The sequence below is a fragment of the Glycine max genome, chromosome 13 (genome assembly GCF_000004515.6).
Source record: "Glycine max cultivar Williams 82 chromosome 13, Glycine_max_v4.0, whole genome shotgun sequence".
Lineage (NCBI taxonomy): Eukaryota > Viridiplantae > Streptophyta > Magnoliopsida > Fabales > Fabaceae > Glycine > Glycine max.
This window is the reverse complement of record NC_038249.2, coordinates 19,982,152-20,004,873: the sequence shown is the minus strand read 5'-3', so window position 1 is coordinate 20,004,873 and position 22,722 is coordinate 19,982,152. Positions and strand designations below refer to the sequence as shown.

General features: G+C 34.2%; 2 protein-coding genes across 5 annotated transcripts; both read left to right on the top strand.

The window, feature by feature from the left end:
- Positions 1 to 205: 205 nt before the first annotated feature.
- LOC100795532 (FGGY carbohydrate kinase domain-containing protein) lies at positions 206 to 8,602 on the top strand. Of its 2 annotated transcripts, none has more exons than XM_006593485.4 (15): positions 206 to 509; positions 1,249 to 1,328; positions 1,842 to 1,959; positions 2,060 to 2,238; positions 3,398 to 3,480; positions 3,577 to 3,761; positions 4,817 to 4,878; positions 5,067 to 5,169; positions 5,264 to 5,383; positions 5,971 to 6,090; positions 6,192 to 6,312; positions 6,394 to 6,550; positions 7,138 to 7,210; positions 7,559 to 7,686; positions 8,045 to 8,602. In XM_006593485.4, the coding sequence occupies exons 1-15, from the start codon at positions 425 to 427 to the stop codon at positions 8,165 to 8,167; spliced, it is 1,737 nt and encodes a 578-aa protein (XP_006593548.1). In that variant the 5' UTR covers positions 206 to 424; the 3' UTR covers positions 8,168 to 8,602. The 2 variants fall into 2 exon arrangements, with proteins under 2 accessions (XP_006593548.1, XP_006593550.1); XM_006593487.4 differs by having other exon boundaries at positions 457 to 509; positions 1,855 to 1,959.
- A 3,058-nt stretch (positions 8,603 to 11,660) lies between these two features.
- Positions 11,661 to 18,316, top strand: LOC100779077 (uncharacterized). 3 transcript variants are annotated; one of them, XM_041007974.1, is made up of 10 exons: positions 11,661 to 14,727; positions 14,849 to 14,953; positions 15,072 to 15,224; positions 15,700 to 15,863; positions 16,004 to 16,151; positions 16,247 to 16,369; positions 16,466 to 16,553; positions 17,310 to 17,447; positions 17,723 to 17,795; positions 17,894 to 18,316. In XM_041007974.1, the coding sequence occupies exons 1-10, from the start codon at positions 12,343 to 12,345 to the stop codon at positions 18,033 to 18,035; spliced, it is 3,519 nt and encodes a 1,172-aa protein (XP_040863908.1). In that variant the 5' UTR covers positions 11,661 to 12,342; the 3' UTR covers positions 18,036 to 18,316. The 3 variants fall into 3 exon arrangements, with proteins under 3 accessions (XP_040863908.1, XP_040863909.1, XP_040863907.1); XM_041007975.1 differs by having other exon boundaries at positions 17,878 to 18,316; XM_041007973.1 differs by having other exon boundaries at positions 17,869 to 18,316.
- The last annotated feature ends 4,406 nt before the right edge of the window (positions 18,317 to 22,722 follow it).

Here is a 22,722-nt window from a genome sequence, read left to right as displayed (position 1 = left end):
GGGAATGAATTTTAATTATTTATTTGCAAAAATATTTTTAAGGAAATGATAGAAATCCAAATTTTTCAAATGAAAAGAAAAAATTATTTACGTATTTTATATCAATTTTTAAATTTCAGATCGATGCTTTTCATATATGAAAAAACACTTTTTCCTAGGAAACGCCTCGTTAATTTTAATTGGGAATAATTTGCAAACACATGAGATCAATGAATCTGATCGTAACTTCAAGAACTATTTAACACTATAAAATTCGCGACCATACACAGAGATGAGATTATTCGTAATTAAAACCAGTGATGATCGACGAATGCTGATAATCGATATTAGATAGGAAAAGCAAAACAAAGATATAAATAAATAGAGACAAAGAAGACGCGATTGATAACAAGAAGGGTCTGATACACACTCTCTCTCCGTCGAAATGGCCGCTTCTTCTTCCTCTTCCGACGAGCCTTCTCGCTCTGTCTTCCTCGGCGTCGACGTCGGCACCGGCAGCGCTCGTGCAGGTTCGCTTCCACCCTTCACATATTGTTCCTATCTCTTGGATTTTTCTGCTGAAACGAATTGTGATTTGTAATGTTTTGATTCATTGGAAGCTTGACGGTGTTCGATTTTCAATGTGTGGCTTTCTCGTTCGTATTGGTAGCTGCTGAAAATGAAATTAGCATTAGGAGCAATAAACTCTTACACAGTGCTGGTCCTATCGTCATTTTCCTATCATGCATGTTTGAAATTTTGGCCAATTGATATGACATTGACAATGACAAGTTCTAGTATAGATTTTAGAATAAGAGATAGACTAAGTCTGGCACTTCAAATGGTTGTATTAAACAACCCGATTCTCATTTTCTTGTTATACAACAGCGACAACATGGTTTGAACTTAGAACCGCATGCAAATAACCTAATCCTTGTTTAACTATCTTCAATTTTTATTTGTTTGTTTTTCAAAGCAGCCGACCTCACCAGCTGAATAAGGTTTTTGTTGTTGCTGTTGTATTTTTGAAAGCTATATCTCTTTTACTTTTTTTTTTCCTATTGCTTTCATTCAAACAGCTACTATTTTTACATATTTACCTTCCTCAGTTTGAACTTTGAATAGAAGTGGTAGATTTTGTTAAACTTACTATGTTTCTGTAGTATTGTGCTGCAGGCAGTGTATGTATATGCTAATAAACTTTTAAGTCATTAGATGTGACAAAACGGTATAAATGATCTGGTCCTTTTACTGGTGATACTAATACAGGTCTATTTGACGAGGAAGGAAAGCTTCTTGGTTCATCTAGCAGCCCAATACAGATATGGAAAGATGGTGCCTGTGTTGAGGTAATTTTTTTCTTGGGCAAATGGACTTTCAGCAGATCCAAATGATTACCCAAAGGCTGAAGCTGGTGTTATAATAATCAATTACACATCTGGAAGAAATATCATGACACAATTGCATACCATGTTTAGTTGGTACTTGGTTATGAAAATTAATGGGAACGTGGTCAGGATTTGTTTATTGTTACTATATATTGGCAAATGAAGGGTATAAACAGTCCTAAATTTGTGCGTCTGGTGCTCTGTGAGGTTATAGTATATACTAAAGTTACTCGGATGGCTAGAGTTTCCTGATGGAACCTTGTCTCTATAAGTTCAAATCAATCTGAATAATCTTTCGCTTCATTTCTACTGGAGCAGCTGCTCATATGTTATGCTGATTTTGCAAATTGGGAAGGGATGCTTTTTAAGTTTACATTTGGTTCCTGTTGAATTAGATATTTATTGGTGGTTTCCACTTTCAATTCTTTAATGTATAGATTTTATAATGTAGATTCATCTTTTTGTTCTAAACAGCAATCCTCTACAGATATATGGCTTGCAGTTTGTGCAGCTGTAAAAGCAGCTTGTTCTAAAGCTAAAGTTGCATCAACAGAAGTAAAGGGTATGGGATTTGCAGCTACTTGTTCTCTTGGTATGTTATAGTTTTGAAATTGTTACTTCCCCCCCCTACAACATGGGATATTTAGTTTTATGTGAAGTAACTGTAACTGATTGTTTATGGATTATGACAGTTGCAGTGGATTCTGACAGCTCACCTGTTTCGGTTTCTTGGAGTGGTGATTCAAGAAGAAATGTGATTGTCTGGATGGATCATAGAGCTATAGAACAAGCTGAAAGGATAAATTCGTCTAAATCACCTATATTGGAGTACTGTGGTGCAGCTGTTTCACCTGAAATGGAGCCACCAAAGGTACTATCTAAACCAGTCCCATTATTTCACTACTGGTCACTTTACATATTATACTGTCTAGTAACTTATATTGTAAGCATTCTGGCTTACATGCCTTTTGTTGTAAAATTTTTGGATGCATATCTGTTGATGGCAATGATCACTGAAAGTTTTAAATAGAACATCTGCAACTGGGACAGGGACTTGCCATCCATACTGGAATAAGTTTCGGAACATGATGATTAATCTGAGTGGGTGACCAGCTAGGCACAATTGATAGGATTTGTAGATTATCTTTTGACTGATTATTCTTCAACAGAAAAAAAGGGTTTCTCTTCAAACTTTTTATTTTGTTGATTCCCTTGTTATCTGTATCGTTGAGTTCTTGTTTGAACTTTTGGAGTATAATGTTTAAATGAACTTGTCTGTAAAAGAATTATATAACACAGGATATACCTTTTGAAACTACTAAACTGTCAAGTTCTGCACAATCTGCTTGTTCATATAATATATTATTAGTTCATTTTAATTTATATTTTTTGCTATAATGCAATTTTTACTGATTCTATTATGGCTTCATAATTTTTTTATAATTATTTTCATACATCATAAATAATTAATTTGATTATAGTTACACAAATTAGGAAACCATAAAAATATTAGGAAAGGTCAATGGTACTTGTCTCTTGATGCCATTGTTTCTTGATCAATGTAAGTTCACTTGAATGCCTTAGATTTCTTAGATTCGTAAGATATGTTCTTTGCTCTCCTTTTTCGCTTTTTCTAACTCAATGGGTAAGTGTATGCAGATCAGAAGCCTCTACCATATGTCCCGAAACATATACTTATAGAGAAAGTGGAGAGAGGACCTACCCTTTCCTGAAGGGTTCCAATGGCTCATTCATATCTTTTCAATAAGAGTTGCATCCATTCAAATCATACCATTTCATGAAGAGTTGAAATGTTTCCACCTATCATGATTCCATTCAATTATAGGCTACACCATTCAACTACACTCACCGTGTGTTGTCTAATATTCATTGATTACATTACTAACATTAGGGATATTACAACACACATGAAAATACCACTCAACCAATGTTTTAATAAATTAATGGAAGATCAACATTTAGAAATGTAATTTTTTAAGAATTTTTACTGATATAATCTAACTTTTCAGCTTCTATGGGTCAAAGAAAATTTGCAAGAATCTTGGTCAATGGTTTTCAGGTGGATGGACTTGAGCGATTGGTTGTCATACAGGTACTCTATGTAGTTGAAGTGTTCTCTATGTCCAAGATCAGTTTGTGTTTAAGTCTAGTGACACTTCACTTGGATTAATTTTAAGTAATTCTTCAGGGCAACCGGTGATGATACTCGTAGTCTATGCACCACAGTTTGTAAATGGACATATCTGGGTCATGCACACATGCAGCATGTCAATGATAAAGAGTCTCGAGACCTGGAAGCTTGTGGATGGGATGATGATTTTTGGGAGGAAATTGGATTGGGTGATCTTATTGAAGGACATCATGCTAAGATAGGTATTCATCTTATTAACATTTGCCTTGTTAAGAACTAACTAATGCATGTGCTTGTTGGACTTGAAGTGTGGATACAGCTCTAGATGAATGGTTCAAACATGTTTGCTTGTTCATAGAGGCTTTTGATATTATGTCAACAGCCACCTCAAAAAGTTTAACCTATTAGGGGAAAGCATATGAAAACTTGGAGGAAGGAATTCAGTTACTGTAGGTGTAAGTCATGGACACTTTTCCCAATAACTTTTTATATAATGAATTTAAGAAATCTAGCCATTAAATCATGTGATATTATCTTGATGATCATCCATGCCAAATTTTAGATAAAATTAATAGGTATATAATTTTATAGTCAATGTTTACTTATACTTTCAAAATACACAAAACGTTAAAATAAAGTTAATTGGTGACTTATCAAATAATTTTTAAATTGTATAAAATTTTATAGACCTGATATACTTAATAAGAACTTTTAAATTTTACTTCAGTAGATGGATTAAACAGAGTGATTTTAATGAAACTTATTTCTAGAGTAAATGGATCCCTATCCTGTGTGTGCATGTCTGTAAATGGATCCCACCCTCTTGAGTAAATGCTACATATTTTTGTATTCCTTATGTGCAAATGAATTTTTTCTGTCTAAAGTATCAAATTAGAAGTTTTTTTTTTCCAATTAATGACCTCTTTAACTGGGATTATATCAAATTTTTATTACTTGTCTAGCAGTTTTTTAATTCCACGAAATAATCTAGTGGAATATTTTGTGCAACTGCAAACTCTGTCTGTTCACCTTAGCTTTAATATTGAACTCAATTTTTTTCTCCCTTTGGAAGTTCAATATGGAGAAACAATGCTATGGTTCAATATGATTATTTATGATCAATTTGAATTTTGTTAATTGAACATTTATTGAAGAATTCTTGTCTTTTCTCATGCTTGATCAGTTGATCTGATGAAAACTGGTGTCAGTAAGCTTATGATTATTCATCTATATTTGTGCCATTCATTGCTGGTTCTGTCTTCCCACTGCTTAACTTGATAGTGAATCATAATAACAGGACGAAGTGTTGCTTTCCCTGGCCATCCTTTGGGTTCTGGTCTTACTCCTACTGCAGCAAAGGCAAGAACTTTTGCATTATTTTGAAGTTTGAACTGGTGCTTTCTGAGGTTCACTAACAAAGCTAACATACATTGTTAGTTTGAAAAATGAACAACCTTCTTCCATCTATGGAGATTGGTTCAGTTTGATGTAACAAACTTCTTTGACGTGGCTGGTTTTTAATACTTCTGATGGGTTGAAATTTTCAGGAACTGGGTCTGGTACCAGGAATTCCTGTTGGGACATCATTAATTGATGCTCATGCTGGTGGTGTGGGGGTAATTGAAAGTGTGCCACAATCAGAAGCTGCAGGTTGTCATCACATACTATACACTTGTGAATTATGATTGTAAGATTTGGGTAAAACAGTTGTATTTCTTAACTAAAAGAACTTCTGTATCTTCAGATCATGACAAGGAAGCAATTTGCAACCGTATGGTGTTAGTTTGTGGAACTTCTACATGCCATATGGCTGTATCGCGGAGCAAATTGTTCATTCCTGGGGTTTGGGGTCCATTTTGGTCAGGTACACTATACTATTTTCTCTATTTTATGAATTAAATCTCAATTGTGGATGATAGTGTGCCTTTTTCTTTTGGACACATTTGAAACAATTGTGGTCCATTGATTATCTTTTGGGGTATCTATTGTGGCAATTCAGGCAGTTTAAAGTGAGAAATGAAAATTTCCTTCCTTTTTTTTTGGAAGTTTCTTGACTGTGGTTGAAAATTCATGGATTAAATTTGCTTTGGTTGGAACCTGGATCTGGAGTGTATTTGTTTGGATTGAATGTTTGTCTCATTTTATCATTGATATTTCATACTTTTGTGACTGTATTCTTGTTAACCCCCTTAATGTTTGTGTCTTTGTAAAGATATCTGTGTGGCTACTTGTGATTAGTTCCTTTTTGTGGAACACTGATATGATATTGGGATAAAACATAAGTAATAAATGAAGTTGGAGTTTACATTTGACAGGATCACCTGAAGGAATAACCTGTTTAATTTAATTTTCATCTTATTCTATTGCATTTAACATTGATTAAAACACTCATCATTGCTTCTCTTGCATCTTCTATGTTGTGGTGCATTTTTTATCTATCCGAACTTTCAGCAATGGTACCAGAATATTGGCTAACAGAAGGTGGACAGAGTGCTACTGGTGCATTATTGGATCATATAATTGAAGACCATGCTGCTTCTGCATGCCTTGCAAATCAAGCTGCTTCCCAAAGTAAGTTTTTTTCTTCATTTGGAATATACTAAATATTTATGCCAACAAGTCTGATTTTGAGAAATGTCTTAACAAGATTAATTCTCTATGTAATATTTCAGAGATTTCATTGTTTGAGCTTCTGAACAAGATGTTGGAAACAATGATGGTTGAGCTGAACCTATCCTTTATTGCAGCCTTGACTAAAGATGTACATGTTCTTCCTGACTTCCATGGGAATAGGTATTTGGCAATGAACAACAGCTTTCCTCCTGTCATGCCATAGTGGCTTCAAATAATAGGCTGATATATATTATGGTCCAGGTCTCCCATTGCAGATCCAAAAGCAAAAGGAGTCATCTATGGTTTGACACTTGACACAAGTGACAAACAGTTGGCTCTTCTTTACCTGGCAACTGTGCAGGGCATTGCATATGGCACACGTCACATTGTAGAGCATTGCAATGCTCATGGTCACAAAGTAAGGATCTGCCGAAAGTATGTTGCACACTGGTTGCATTGACAAGTTTAGAGATAAATAAAATCATATTCTGCCTTTAGTTTCAAAGAAATACTTGATTGAAATTTTTAAGCTTTTAAGCATGAGCCTAAGAATTGATTCTAACTTACACTTAGAAAACATATTCTGGAAAGTGAGATAAATCCTGCAATACAATTTTTTGTTGCATAATGCTCAGATTATAGTGTAGGCCAGGGAGTTAATCTATGGTGCTCACTTTTGTATATGCCATTTGATAGGAACCCAATAATAAATAGTGAAAAGCAAAGGATATTCTGTTGTTTTTTATACACGCTTCAAAGCATAAAGGGATTACAGAAGAAGAAAAAGAACCCTTGGCACGTGAGACAATTGGTCTACTGTCGGTCATTTAAGGGCCATCTTTTATATTTTGGTTATTAACATCATTTTAGTAGTATCCTTACAAGTAGCTAAAAATGATAAGTATAATTGTTATATATCCCTGTTATGTTCCCAAGTCATTACTTGTTTGTTGATGCAGAGTTGATGAATTTTTATTACCATAACTGTTCTGCCCTTGCTTGCAGATCAACACATTACTTGCGTGTGGCGGCCTTTCAAAGAATCCTATCTTTATTCAGGAACATGCTGATATTATTGGTATGTGTTGAGGAGTGGGGTGGGGAGCATGTTTGCATGAACTCAGATAATCATATCTTTGTCTCACATGTTCTGTATCGGCCTTATTCTATGTAAAGAATGACATTAAGTGTACTCCAGTTTTAAAATATTTGCGAAGTTATGCCAGTATCTAGTTTGATGGTCAACCTAGAAAAAAATCATACTTCACTCTTCCATGTATTTTACAAACCAATCCACAGTTTAAGGTTTGGTTTGAATGAACTTCCTGTGCATTCTAATGATAAGGAGTGACATTGATGATAATTGAAGCTTTATTTGATATTTAGTTTTTTCAATAATAATGAATATTGTTTATAATGTTCCCAGGTTCCCCTATAATTCTTCCAAGGGAAAGTGAACCTGTGCTCTTGGGTGCTGCTATTCTGGGTGCCGTTGCTACAAGGAAATATCATAGCCTTAGCGAGGCCATGAAAGCCCTGAATGCAGCTGGCCAGGTGTGGATGCCTTGCTTTGTGTGTTGAAAAATTGAATAAAAAAAGTACAATTAGTTTTTTATTTTCAGATTAGAAATCAAGTTCAATTTCATTAAATTACATGTAGTGGAAGTATTAGGAACTGAAATGTGTAGTTAAATTAGAATAAATAACGTAGTATTAGTTCAAATATATAATATATCTCTATGGTATAAAAAATGTTTAAGAAATAATCATTTATCACCGACTCTGCATATACAATAGGTCAGTTCGATGTGAAACTATTACCGATTTTGCATTTTTTTTGTTAGGCCTGGTGTTTCTGTTAACAAAATAAAACCGATGCTACTACTAGTTTTTTTTCCATGAGTTTTGGCAGGTCATTCATCCATCCAAGGATCCAAAGGTAAAAAAATACCATGATGCCAAATACAAGATCTTCCGTGGCCTTTATGAACAGCAGCTCTCGTACCGTTCCGCCATGGCCCAAGCCTTGTCATAGCTTTGCAGAATGTTTTGACTCAAACTGTCAATTGCAATTAGGTGCTCCTTGCGAAGATTGAATATTCATGCTTCAAGGATGAAAGATATTGGGATGGAGAAAGAAATTATGGCCCAAATACTACCAGTTTGACGAATATCGGTTTTCAATTTGGGTGGTAGGTTAGACATTGAACAGTTCAGACTTCAGAGATACAAGGAAAAATAATCACCAATACTGTTGTTAAAATTCTTATAGAAATTTTATGTACAGGCTCACTGGCATCTTATTTTTTACTACCTTGAACGCCTTGCGCACACTTCTCAAAATCAAATAGGCAGCTGCTACTGCTAGCATACATATTGTACAAAAATATAGAGAGCTTGATACTTGGATAGCATCATTGTTCTAAGTTGTACCATATGACTTCCTTGGATTTATTTGGACTTCTTGGAACCCTCCTTCGTAGGAATCGTAGCCCCATAATTCTTAGTCAGACATGATTTTGGGCTTGGATATTACGAAATCATATTGGAATGAATTAAATTTTATAATAATTTTGATCATGGTTATCAAATTCTTGAATTAACTTGTTAACTTTTACGAATTTATGAGTTTTTTTTTTTTGAGTTGATTCATGTATAAATTTACTCTTTAATAGATTTTGGGTAGACTCTAATTAAATTCGGTAGACTCTCGAGTTTATCGTGAGTCAACAAGTCACTAAGTTAAAAAAAATTAAATCAAAATGTAAGTAATTTTTGGTTTTATGTCTATTTAGTGTTTATTTGGTGTGTTGTTTTTAAATTAAAAAATTCTCACCTCTAATAATATCAAACTCTTATTTTTTAGCAACATAAAATTTGATAGAAATGTTCTACAATTACTATAACATTTTCAAGTTATTATTTAGTAGTAATGCATTACTAGACTTAATTATTCAAGTGTTGTGAAATTTATGATTTATTATTTTATTTTATTATGTTGTTAAAATATTTAATTGGTATATTATTTATAGGTATTTTGTTATTTTTATATGAAGTGAATATGAATCAAATCTATAGAATTTTCATACTTTTAGGTAAACTCTTGAATTTAATGAGTTTGGTTTTGACAAAAAAAGATATGGTGTTGTGATGTAGTATGTAACTATGTGACAACCTTACAATTGCTGTAATTATAATAAATATTTTATAACATTTAATAAATTGATTACTGTATTATATAACATTAAAATTAAAATTTATATAAGATTTAATAATTTAATTGATGGGTTTAATTAAAAAAATATTTATTATAATGATCTTAATTATTTTTAATTATAATTATGTATTTTATGAATTAAAAATAAAACAAAATTATGACTTTAATTTTTTTTATTTCAATTGCATTTTGGCAAGAAAAAAAGATAGATTTAATGTTTCCACGTATTGTTTATATTATATGATATAGCATAAGAACTACTTACCATAATAGATTTTTGACAAAATTGTATTTGTGGTCCTTTATTTTATCTCCTGGTAAAATAATTCACAAATTTTGTTCCTGTATTTAATCAAATCATGCAATGTTGATCCCCGAAAGTCCACAATTGGATGTTTATTGTTACATAGGATTGACGGTCATGTGTCACAATTGGATGTTTACTTATTGGATGATGACTGTCAGTTGTGTTGTGATAGGATATCAACTCCATGAAAAATGAAATGTATCATTAATTTCATTTCATTAATCAATCATAACATGACATGTGATCATCCATTAAGAACGGTTAACATTCTAACATTCTTTTGTAACAACCAGCATCCTAGATCTTTTCATTGCGTCCTCGTGAGTCATGATTTGATAGTTCGGAGGAGAAGATGGTACTATGCTCAATGGCACAACACCGTGATTATCCATTGTACAATTTGGAGAGAAGTATCGAAGGGTTAAAAGAAAAAAAAGAGTCGTTGATAGAGGGGGAGGGCGGGGGGGGGGGGGGGGATTCAAACAGCTATTCATACATCTGGGACACGACAAACTATTATGTCTCGAGGAAGGGGACAATAACAGATCATTTAATATAAGTGGTAAAGGAGGCAAATGAGAACTTTGGTAAACGTCAATCAGGAGGAAAAGAGGATATGGGAAAGGAAAAGCACGGAGAAATTAAAAGTGGTTCAAATATAGGGAGCGTGGGATTGAAAAAAGAAGGTAAAGACATAGGAGAGGGCTCTGACTTGAAAGAACCACAAAATCAAAAAAAGGTGAATTGTGGATGGGGAAAGAGGGACTCAGATCAGTGACCCATCTATATGAACAACCCAATCTAATAAGGTGTTAAGGGAGAGGAGTAAGATGTCTAAACTGGGCCAACTCATGAAGCTAAAACATAAAATACGAAAGGAGTTGGAGGAATGTAGCTTGACGATGGAGAGTGGAAGATGGTTTTTGGGGGCATATATGAGGGATGCTGTTATGAATATATAGGGACAACATAATATGGTTGACTGCTGAGTTAATTTATCATACTATGGTGTTAAGGGGTGAGTCTATTATGAATCTATACTAGGGAAATAACATGCAAAGTTGAATCACTTGTTGCAGTTGGATGTTAATGAGCCGGGTTCATTTGGAATTTTATGTATTGGCTTGAATTAAGTGTTTCATCTGATAATATCTGTTTCTTAGATGATACTTTAATGACACTGCAATTTTATGTAGCGAGTGCTGGGAAGGAGATTTATAGTATGTATAACTTTTGTAAAGGGAAGGGGACTATTGTTACTTTTGTAAAGTGAATGCTTGTATGACTTGTGTAATATATATATATATATATATATATATATATATATATATATATATATATATATATATATATATTTTGCCGATCGAAAAAAAACCTAATCAATCAAATTAAATTGATTTATCTTTGTAGACAATTAAGTCTAATTCAAATCAAATCAATTGCTTCTAATTTCTATTGGTTTGATTCTCAAATTTGTATTTTCTGAAACTCAATCTACACCAAACTGATAAGTATGCCCAAAGATTTGAAATATTAGAATTCTAAATTTAAAGATTATTGTTACTTTTTTTACAATAAACTTATGTATTTTTATGATAAATTTAAAAGCTTTTCATATTTTTAAATAAAAAATTAAAACTATTTATAAGTTTCCAACTACATGATATATTATTGCAAAAAACAACTCCATGATATAAATCAAAACAATCCATTAAAATGCTTTTCCAAATTCAAATCAATTTTATTTCTTCACCAAAACCAAACCAAATTGAATTAAGCACACTCTTACTTCCACGATTTCTCAATTCATTAATTAACTAAAGAAAAAATAAAATAAAAACGTATATTTTCTGAACACAATTTGTGGGTGGCGTGGGGGAATTGAGTTCAATTGACGAAGGAGAAAAAAAGAAAAAAATAGAAGGTGAGGTAGTCACATGCACAAGAGAACGTAAGACGAAAGGGCATATGCGAGGGAGATAAATAATATGCCAAGAAATACCGTTACGAGAGAGTGCCACGTGGTACTCTACATGGCAATCACCCATCGCATCTTGCAATGCAATTGCAACCTTCAACCTCAGCCCCCACTCTCTCCCTCATTCCCATGTTCATGGCGCTTCTTCTCATCACCACCACTACCTTCTTCTTCTACCCTTTCAATTCCTCCTTCCTTTTTTCTCAATCTCTCTCTTCATCCTCTTCTCCTTTTCTTCCTTTCCACTCCTAACCTCACGACAGGACCCTCTTCTGCAATCTCAAAACATCAAAAACAGCGAAAGATAGTGGCTTTGAGAGAACCATCAACTCTGTTCAAACCAATCAATTATTTTCCATTGGGTCGTTTTTACACTGATAAATTTTGAATTTTGCCATCTGGGCATCGCGCTATTAGCCGTGTCAGATATCGCTGATGGTTCTCTCTGAATTTGGATCTGCACAAGTCGTGGCCTTGGGTTCTTTCTTTCGCTTCGATTCTTTTGTTTCTGTTTCTGCAATCGCCTCGTGGTTGTTCTCAGAAATGTGATTGGCCCTTTTGTTATTTATTTATTATTTATTGATTTATTTATTGTTCCTGATCTTCAACGTAATTTGAAATCATAGACTCACCTATTGGGTGGGGGCCTACCCTGTTAGAGGTTGTGAAACTTTGGAGTTGTAAGATGTGATGATGTGAGTGGTGCTCATGTGTAATAAAGGGTTTCAATGCTTGAGCCAGTGTGAGAGTGTAATTGATTATAGGCAAGGATTCATCATGGATAGTCCAATTCGATCGCCGGCCACCGGTTCGGGTTCCGGTTCCGGTGAAGATAACCGGCGTGTTAAGTTCTTGTGCAGCTTTCTGGGGAGCATAATGCCTCGCCCCCAAGATGGGAAGCTGCGTTATGTAGGCGGCGAGACACGAATTGTGAGTGTTCACAGGGATATTAGCTATGAAGAGTTGATGGGGAAGATGAGAGAGCTGTATGATGGGGCTGCTGTGTTGAAGTACCAGCAGCCTGATGAGGATCTTGATGCTCTAGTCTCTGTTGTCAATGATGATGATGTGGTTAACATGATGGAGGAGTATGATAAGTTGGGGTCAGGGGATGGATTCACTAGGCTCAGGATTTTTCTGTTTTCGCAATCCGAGCAGGATGGTTCCTCGCATTTCATTGATGGGGATGATTCTGAGAGGAGGTATGTTGATGCATTGAATAGTTTAAACGATGGTTCTGACTTTAGGAGGTTGCAACAAGGGGAGTTTCCTATGATGAGTCCTGTTGAGGATATTCATGTGGTTGCTGATCAGTTCTATAGTCCAATCAGTGTGGAAAGTGGGATTCATAGTCAGAGAAGTGGGGACCTATCTATGTCGCCGTATAATATGCATCATCTCACGGTCCAGCACCCGAAATCTATGGGCCAGAGGTATAATGAAATGGATGCTCCTTGGAATCCTGCCTATTACTCCCCTAGGCACCATGGTCTCCATGAATTTCCATCCTCTCCTTCTGGTACAAGGTACCGAGTGCCATTTCCCGAGTTACCAGATAAGTGCATTGATAGAGTGTCGGAAGAGTATGTGCGACATCACGTAAATCATCATCCTGTGTATGACAATCAACTGCAATATTCTGAAAATGTTATGTGGGTGCCGACTGGAGCAGCACATGGCGAAAAGTCGGCTTTTCCAGGCAATATTCTTCATAGTCCTCATGTTGTTGATGGGAACAGTATATGTGAGCAGTGTCGCATGGGTTTTCATAGAGGTCAACCACATATGGAGCATTCTAATATAAGTAATGGACTTCCACAAGCTGCTAATCCATGTGCAGAATGCCCCCCACCAAATAGGGATACTTTCACAGTGAATGCTGATGCAAAGTTACATCCGGCAATCTATCCCAATGAACCTAATAATGATCATAGGTCTGTTTATAATGATACTCAGAATCACGAGAGAGGATGGGGCTTGCAGCATCCAACTGCTCGGGTTGAGGAATCAAGAGTACATGTCTCTGGATCTGGAAGAATGTTTGATGTTCCTGTTGCAAATTTCTCTCTTGGGCATGGTAGTGTGACTGATGGGCATAACTTGTCTTCCAATTATGTTCACCAGCAGGCTGGACCTGAATTGGGGCCCGAACTGTTCCCTGACCAAACCGTGACTTCTATACCACCTATCCAAATTCCTCCACTGGAAGAGTGCAATGTGCAGTATGGAAATTCACCTTCTCCTTATGGATTAGATTGTAATTACGCTGTGCCCCGTGGTCATCCACCTGGTTTCTGGAGAAACACTCCAGTTCCTGTTCATATTGGACCATCTTATGAGGCTGCTACTTCACCTCAGCCGCTGAATAGTATGATGAATGTGGGATTAATCAGGGGAGAGGGCAGTACAGGATTTTTCATTGGACCAGATAGTCAAAATCATTGGGTTGATTCCTCACAGAAATTAACAGGACATGATGGTACAGCCATCCCAGAATATCCATATGCACATGCTCTGAATCCAGTGCCCCTTGGTCAAGAAAATCAACACCCAGATATTGTAGATACCATTCATCCCCCACAGGACATGAATGCTGGTACCTGCTTGGAACCCTTGCAGCTGCCAAAATCATCTTTTAATATGGTTCAAAATCAACAGGTTTTAAGAGATGATACTCATTTGACTGAAGCAAAGAGTTTTGAATCTAATAGTTTGCTTGGTGAAGGAATAGTGATAAAAATTGAGGACAATGTTGAAAACCCTGGCGCACAGACTATATCTTCTTCAGAGCAAAATAAAATTGCTGAGCATGCATGTGAAGCTGCTGCCTCTGTTGAGTCTAATAATTTAAAGTCAAAACCTGAAGCAGACTGCGTGCATGTTGAGAAACTGGCTGATAAGGACCCTTCTGTTCCAGAAGATTCTAAACATTTAGTTGATCAATTCAGCTTCTTGCCTGAGTTGATTGCTTCTGTAAAAAAGGCTGCATTAGAAGATGCCGAGGAATTGAAAGCTGCAGCTGATGAGCCTGCCAATTCTCAGAATCACAATTCAGATACCAAAGATGAAACAACAAATGAAGTAGAACCAACGGTAAGGATGAAATGGTTTTATTTCCTTCTTTCAAAATTTAAAAGTGAATTTGTTTTCTTTTATTGAGGAGAGGTGTTGTTGCATTGCCTTATATTACCATATGTATTTATTCGTCTTGTAGAATGCTCATGGTGATTTAGAATTGGACTCTGAAAATGACCATGTAGATACTAATAAAATTGAGTCTACAAGGGCTGAGGAAGAAGCATTTGCTAATGGATTGCAGGTTTTCTTTCCATCTTACTCATCCATTATGTTCTCATCATTTCATGTTTTAAGGTCTTTTCTGGCTTTCCTTTTCCCACATGCGTCTAGGATTTGATGGTAGGCTGATCATTTTTCAGACTATTAACAATGATGATTTGGAGGAGATCCGTGAGCTTGGTTCTGGAACCTATGGAGCTGTTTATCATGGGAAATGGAAAGGTTCTGACGTTGCCATTAAGAGAATAAAAGCCAGTTGTTTTGCTGGAAGGCCATCTGAAAGAGCAAGATTGGTATTATTTGTGTCTAATTGTTTTCCTTTTGTTTAAGTAACTGTAGATTTATACCTTGTAGAATAAGAATTTTCTAATCTCAGTCACAAATCTCTTGCTCAAAAACTTCACCGCCATAAAAATAGTTACTTTGAATATTGGCTCCACAAGAAATATTTTAAATGTATTAGAAATGCATAATACAGAATTGCTTTTGGGATTGATCTCAGGGATGTGTTGGTTTATGGGATAGCCCTGTTAAGAGATGTGTTGGTTTATGGGATAGCCCTGTTAAGAGATGTGTTGTTAGTGTCATTGTTCTACATCGAAATTCACTCATTTTGTGTAGGATGAAATAAACATCTGAATTTCCCACACCACATTATATATTTAGAAAAGAGGAGTGAAATGACAAATAAAAAGGCTTAAATGTAGCATATTTGAAACATTTGTTAGATACCCAACTCTAGTGATTTCATTCTGGTTGTTGTCCCAGATCACAGATTTCTGGAAGGAGGCGTTGATGTTGAGTTCATTGCATCATCCAAATGTTGTCTCCTTTTATGGCATTGTTCGTGATGGCCCCGATGGTTCTTTAGCAACAGTCACAGAGTTCATGATTAATGGATCTTTGAAACAGTTCTTGCATAAGAAAGATAGGTAACTTGATGCATGCATGGGCTTATATTTCATCAATATTTAATATGTTTTAAGGCACTCAAATGTGCAGCCTTCCATATGAAAACCCTCATGGACTGGTGATGTATTATTTATGCTGTTTATTCTGAGCAATTTAACAGAACAATAGATCGTCGTAAGAGGCTCATTATAGCCATGGATGCTGCATTTGGGATGGAGTATTTGCATGGAAAAAACATTGTTCATTTTGATTTGAAATGTGAGAATCTATTGGTCAATATGAGAGATCCTCAACGGCCTATCTGCAAGGTACACATAAGAATACATACACATACACTGATGCAGACAAAAGCCAAAAGCAACCTGCTAGCGGAGATTGAAATGAGATTTGTGTAATTTTTCAGATTGGTGATTTGGGTTTATCAAAGGTTAAACAGCACACTCTAGTGTCTGGTGGAGTACGGGGGACTTTGCCATGGATGGCTCCTGAGCTACTTAGTGGGAAAAGCAATATGGTGTCAGAGAAGGTATTCTTGGGATAGCTGTTTGTCTTTACATGTCTAATACTCCTTTCATTTTTTTCTGATGATCTTTCCTTGCATCTATACTTGTTTGTGCTGCAGATTGATGTCTACTCATTCGGTATAGTCATGTGGGAATTACTCACAGGGAATGAACCCTATGCTGATATGCATTGTGCTTCAATAATAGGTGAGAACCAAGTAACAAACAAAATGCATAAAGCAATTTGTCTTGCTACATATTATTCTTCCATTTAATGTTGCAAAATTATTCTATTTGTTTATAATCATGTTAAAATGTGCTTGTAAGAGTATTGGTACCCTTTTTCTCAGGAAGTCGCCAACTGACTGCTTTTAAATTTGATTTGTAATACTTAATTGGAGTTAATTTTTCAACTGTGGTAGGAGTGAATCTAGATATAATTTATTCGAGCAATATAACATTGGCATGAGTTGCAATTTTGTTTTTGGCAGTCCTATTCAGTCGTTCTCTTCCTCACTTTCTTTTGTAATTTTTCTCTGAATTAATAAGAAAAAGAAGAAGAAAACATTGTAATATATTATTTGTATAAGTTGAAGTTCAGGTACCATTGATGATATTTTGGTCTGTTTCTGACTACTTTAGCTCTATTGCTTACTTGAATTGTACCTGGGTGGACTACTGTCATATCATGCCATGTCATTCCACTGTCGGTAAGGAACTTAATTTCTTAGAACGGGATGGGAACAGGTTGTATATAACTTGTACCGAAGTATCTTTGCTACAAAGTTGCAGGTAACGGGTAGACAGGAGAATGAATCAAAACTTTTGGCTGTTTTTATGGACATAAAGATGGAATTGTCTTGATCTTTGGGCATATGTGGCTCCAAATGCGTTCTGAATATTCTGGTACTCAGAAGAACAGGCTATATATTAATATTCACCATTGTCGTACTTTGTTTGCAGGAGGAATTGTCAACAACTCTTTACGTCCTCAAATTCCAACATGGTGTGATCCTGAGTGGAAATCTCTAATGGAAAGTTGTTGGGCTTCTGATCCAGTAGAAAGGCCATCATTTTCAGAAATTTCCAAGAAGCTGAGGAGTATGGCTGCTTCAATGAATTTGAAATAGTCAATTGATCTTGAATAAGTTAATTGACCTTCTCACGTTGTATGTAGCCTAGAATTGGTAAAAGGGAAATAAGGTGAAGCATGGTTCTTCCAGTTCAAGGCACCAACAAGCTTAGCTTTAAAAAGGGAAAAAATAATTTAAAGGAGTGTTCAAGCTTATCCAAGCTTGTATCGTAATATCATGCCTTGGTTTAGTCTAAAAATGTTTTTTGTAATGTTGCCTTTAATGGTATTTTCCTTGGTGCAGTTACTTGCACTATAGCATGGATTCTCTCCCAGAAGCAGCTTGGTGTTCTGAAGAAAGCTACATATATCACTCTGTGAGTTATTTTGTTACTGGCCAGAAAAATATTTTCTTCAGATAATGTGTAATTTTATTAGTTCTCTACTTAGTTTTTGCAGTTTTACACGTGATCAGGGTGATGACAACTATAGCTGTGGCTTTACCATCACAAATGAACCGTGCCTTCTGGAGAGATGTGTACATAAAATCAACCAACGACATGCCTCCTGTGCTTTCACATGGGAAGGATAATGATGAATTGTGCTTCCCATTTTGATGGAACAAATTCAATTTATCATCGATATTTTGTTTGAATTGCTTTATCATATTGATATACCATATTCTTTTTTTTTTTTGAAAGGAGATAGACCATATTCTAAATGGCATGATGAATGTGCATACTTAAAGATGTGTTTAAGCTCTCGAAGCTGTATAAATAAAGGTAATTTTTCCATACAACTTGAGGCGTAGGGGTTAGTTTATTGTATACGTTGGTCTCTCCTATGAAAATTAATTGTGTACTGATTTCTTGGAAGACAATATATTGTTCTCTAAAAAGGGCTTCCTATTTACAGTCCATTTCTTCCCCCCCACCCCATTGCACTAATTGTTTTTTTTTAAATTGTTAATATGCATTGTGTGGAGGTCCAAGCATCACCTCAAGTTCTTCACAAAATTCTTAAATATATAGCCTACAAAAAACGAATATAAATAAGTACTATGAAAGTTTGTTTGTCATTCAATTCATAAGAGAGATACATATACGTGTAGGACAAACATACCCTTGTTTAATCTCAAAATGTGCTTGGTTGAAGCTAAACCCGAGCATGGCCATCATTTAGTCAGGTGCAACATTATCACTCAACACAAGGTAGAAACAGGGCCTCCCAACTGTAGATAGATGTATGAGAGATGACTCATAATCTACAATGAATGATGGTCATCTTCCTTATTAGAAGGTGGAAGGACCTAATGTCCTTGTACCACCGGTCAACAAAATAATCGAGTACTTGATAATTTTAAAGACACATATTTTAGCAAGACAATAAAATAAATACTAAAAAAAGACAAATGTTTGAAAGGAGAAATACAAGAACATTACTACTTACAATGGTAACGTATGTACCATCAAATTCAAGTTTATTTTAAATTATGTTTATTTATTGTGAGATTTTTTTAAATATTTATAGAATATTAAAGATATTATCTATTTTTTAAATTTTCATTATATAAAATAGTGAGTAAATAACAGTAAAATAAATTTGATATTTTTTTAAAATAAAAATATTTATAATTTTTATTCTTTAAATTTAATCAAGATTTTTGGAATTTTAATTTTTTTTTATTTAATTTAATTCTTAATTTTTTTTATCAATGCCTTTTTTTTCGTTTAATTTAGTTTTCTAAATTATTTTTTCATCTCAATTTCCATGTCTTTTTTTTCTTCTTTTGGTGTTGTTTCATCGCTTAAAACAGTATTTAGATTTTTTTTTCTTCCTCTATGCTTCATCAAGGCAATGGACAAACATTTCTTATTCAAGAATAAGATAGTTACTTAGTTAGAACTCGTGGGCATGTTCATAACTCCTCAGTGACGAACAACATGAAAAAACGTTGTTTAGATATTTTTTTTGGCAAGACAAATGAATCACTTAACAAAGCTTCACGTTAAATGACAAAATCACAAATTGAACATCGTTGACTCCATTAATTTTCTGTGCCTATACCACATATATCTAAAGTAAATATCGTTGCATTGGTTTTCGATTAGAGGATTATAATGATTTTGCCCATGATTATATATAATCAAGTTTTAAGTAAGATGCTGTAGCATCACCAACTCTCAATGTGAAGAAAATCCACAAGGTCAAATTCCGTGACACAATCAACATCTACTCCATTGGGCCCTTTATTAGTACGTACTGCTATTAAGTACCTAACACGCGGAGTAGACTTCTGTATAAAAGTCAAAGTAGGCTGACTTCTTACACTTGTCTATATTCTACACGATGAATCACCACCAAAAGCATTCACGTAACAATTTACATTTTACAATGAAAGAAATTTAGTTAAATGGCCATCATTTTAAGCATCAAAAAATGCCTATCATTTTAGTTAGTTACAACAATTTAATATATGAATATGAAACGGATAAGACAATATCATATAACAAGCCCCGTTCCCCATTTAAAATCTTTGTCATAGTGAATAATTGAGATTGCTGTTGACTCGTAGATCTGAAGTAGTTTTGACCACTTTAACTTGTCGAATATTACCTACTCAGTAAATTTTAGTAAATTAATTTTTGTTTTGTGTAGCATTACTCGATTGCATACAGTGATGCAATTATTTTCATTTTTAATTAATACAAAATTTAAGACTTGGTTTCTAAAGGGGAGTAGCTTATCTCCTTCTTTTAATATAATATAAACTCCACTTCGATTATAATGAGATTTAACTCTAAAACTTTGAATCCTTTCAAAAAAAAGAAAAACTCAAAAACTTTGAAGTTGTAATATTCTGCATTTAGTAATTAAGGCTTTTACTTTTAAGAGTCCATATCACTGAAAAGTTTAGATTATGTGATCCAGGTATCAAATATATATGGGTTTGTTATATATGCCAGTATTGTTGAAACAATTTGAAATTTTTTGGGTGTGACTGGAGAAATTAAAGGGATCGATTAGAGATCAATTTGAACTAAGTAACGTAACCAGGTCTGTTTATAATGCGTGTTAGTAAATATTTTACAAAAAGTGCATGAAGCATGGATAATCACAGTTTGATTATTATTTAATTATTTATTAGTACGATCACACGTATACGTAGACTCCTGCAATTAGTGATTAGTGTCATTTTAAAGAAGAATTGATACTGAACTCTGTTGGCATAAACAAATATTTGGCGTCCAAGTCTACTAACAGCATCTTTGTCAACCCTAGTGACGACATATACAAAGTGTGATCTTTCTGCGAATCCCTAGTTATTTTTATACAATTAGAATGACTTTTTTCGTTCTGATGCTTATCTTAACTCTACTAATTAAGAGAATAAATTAAACAAAGTGAATCACAGGTGTCATGATAGCAAAGTTATATTTCCCTGGATCAGCATATATAAAAGCTAATCATGTACCAAAAGCAAAACCAGGTAATTAATTTGGAATAAAAGTGCTCTTAAAACGTGTTGAGAAATATAGCTTAGCTGGTATTTCTTCTGATCACAAAAAATTAAGGTTGTGTTGTGAGTTTTCAATCCCCAATTCCCTACATTACCTTACCTCGTTTCTTCTCAAGAGAACATTCCTAACGTGAGCGAGAGAGAGAGAGAGATGTTGTGAATTTAAGGAACAAATCGAACTGGGTAAAAAAGATAGAAACTCTAGCATTAAGGACACCACAGTAAAGATACTTTGGACCGTATGAACTATGAGCTCGTTGATATATATTTTTTTTTAATAATTTTTTCACTTTAAATTATTTAACTATGACCCTTAACATTTGCCTTTTTTAACCATGATTTTCTGTATACCCATTGTTTTTCCTGAAATGCTAACTTTTAGCTTGAAAATGTAGACACCACAGTAAAGATACTTTGGACCGTATGAACTATGAGCTCGTTGATATATATTTTTTTTAATAATTTTTTTCACTTTAAATTATTTAACTATGACCCTTAACATTTGCCTTTTTTAACCATGATTTTCTGTATACCCATTGTTTTTCCTGAAATGCTAACTTTTAGCTTGAAAATGTAATCTAACATATATATGTTGTTGAGTTGCAAATCAAACTAATTAAATTGTGAAACCAGATTGTTTTTACACTGGCTAGAAACTAGTATAAACTTTAAAGAGTATGAAACGATCGACTTGCATCTATCTATCTATATATATATATATATATATATATATATTTATTACATACAAAATAAAATTCAGAGTAGATCAGGTTTAATTGTGAAAATATCATCAAAGAGATTGAAAATTTTCATAATTTGTTTATAAATTCAATTTAACCAAAGAATAATAAAATTTAAGGATCCATTTTTCAGTAAAAAAATAAAATAAAATTTAAGGAGTACCTTTCAGGAATACAAAAAAAAAAAAGCTTACATAAATAATGTAGTACACTAGTACTGTATAATTCAAGAATTGATCCTTAACGTGTGTATTAATAAATTAAGGCAGAACCAATAATTACCAAGATATTTTTCGGTTCGTCTTCCATGTTTATCCTCTGATCAGAACTGTATTAATTAACAACGCTAGATTGGTCTTCTCGATGATGAAATGCACTGTTCTTTTCCCCCCATTTCGCTTCTCCTTTTTTTTTTCTTGAAGAACAGAAAAAAAAAGAAATACAGCGTCAATTTAAAGATTCTTAGTTAAGGAGCAAGACAAGCAGAAGCATGTTTTCTTCGTCCCAAAGATCCGAGACTATTCGATGATAAAGATATTAATGTTTATAAATTTAGGAGCTAAGTGCTTTTTTGAATTTGATGGTTTCTCCTTGTTATATTTCTAAGTGAGTGCGGTTCCAGACCTTTATTTTCCTGCTTATTGATTAAAAAAAACCACTAGATGAAGTATTAAATTAGGAAACCAAGGTCAATGAGTGGTGCTTCTTCTGAAAAATATTGAATTGCAAAGACCTTTCTGTTTGGTTTTACTTCTTTTCTTATTTTGATACAGTTTCCTTTTGTCTTTAACGTCCTACCCAACTTGTCAAACAGGAACAAAGAAGAAATGTAAAATAATATACCAAATAAATTGAAATGGGATTTTGTTTGTTGATGATAACCCAACTAATTCCGAACCAAAAATAAAAAAGGACTAAAAATAAGATATCAATTAATTTAACAAATGTTTGACTTTTTCATTTTCTACTTTTATAATCTCATAGCTACATTATTGCACAATCAATCCCGAGCTCCAAGGCTGGTAAAGGAGAGCCTTTCTTTGG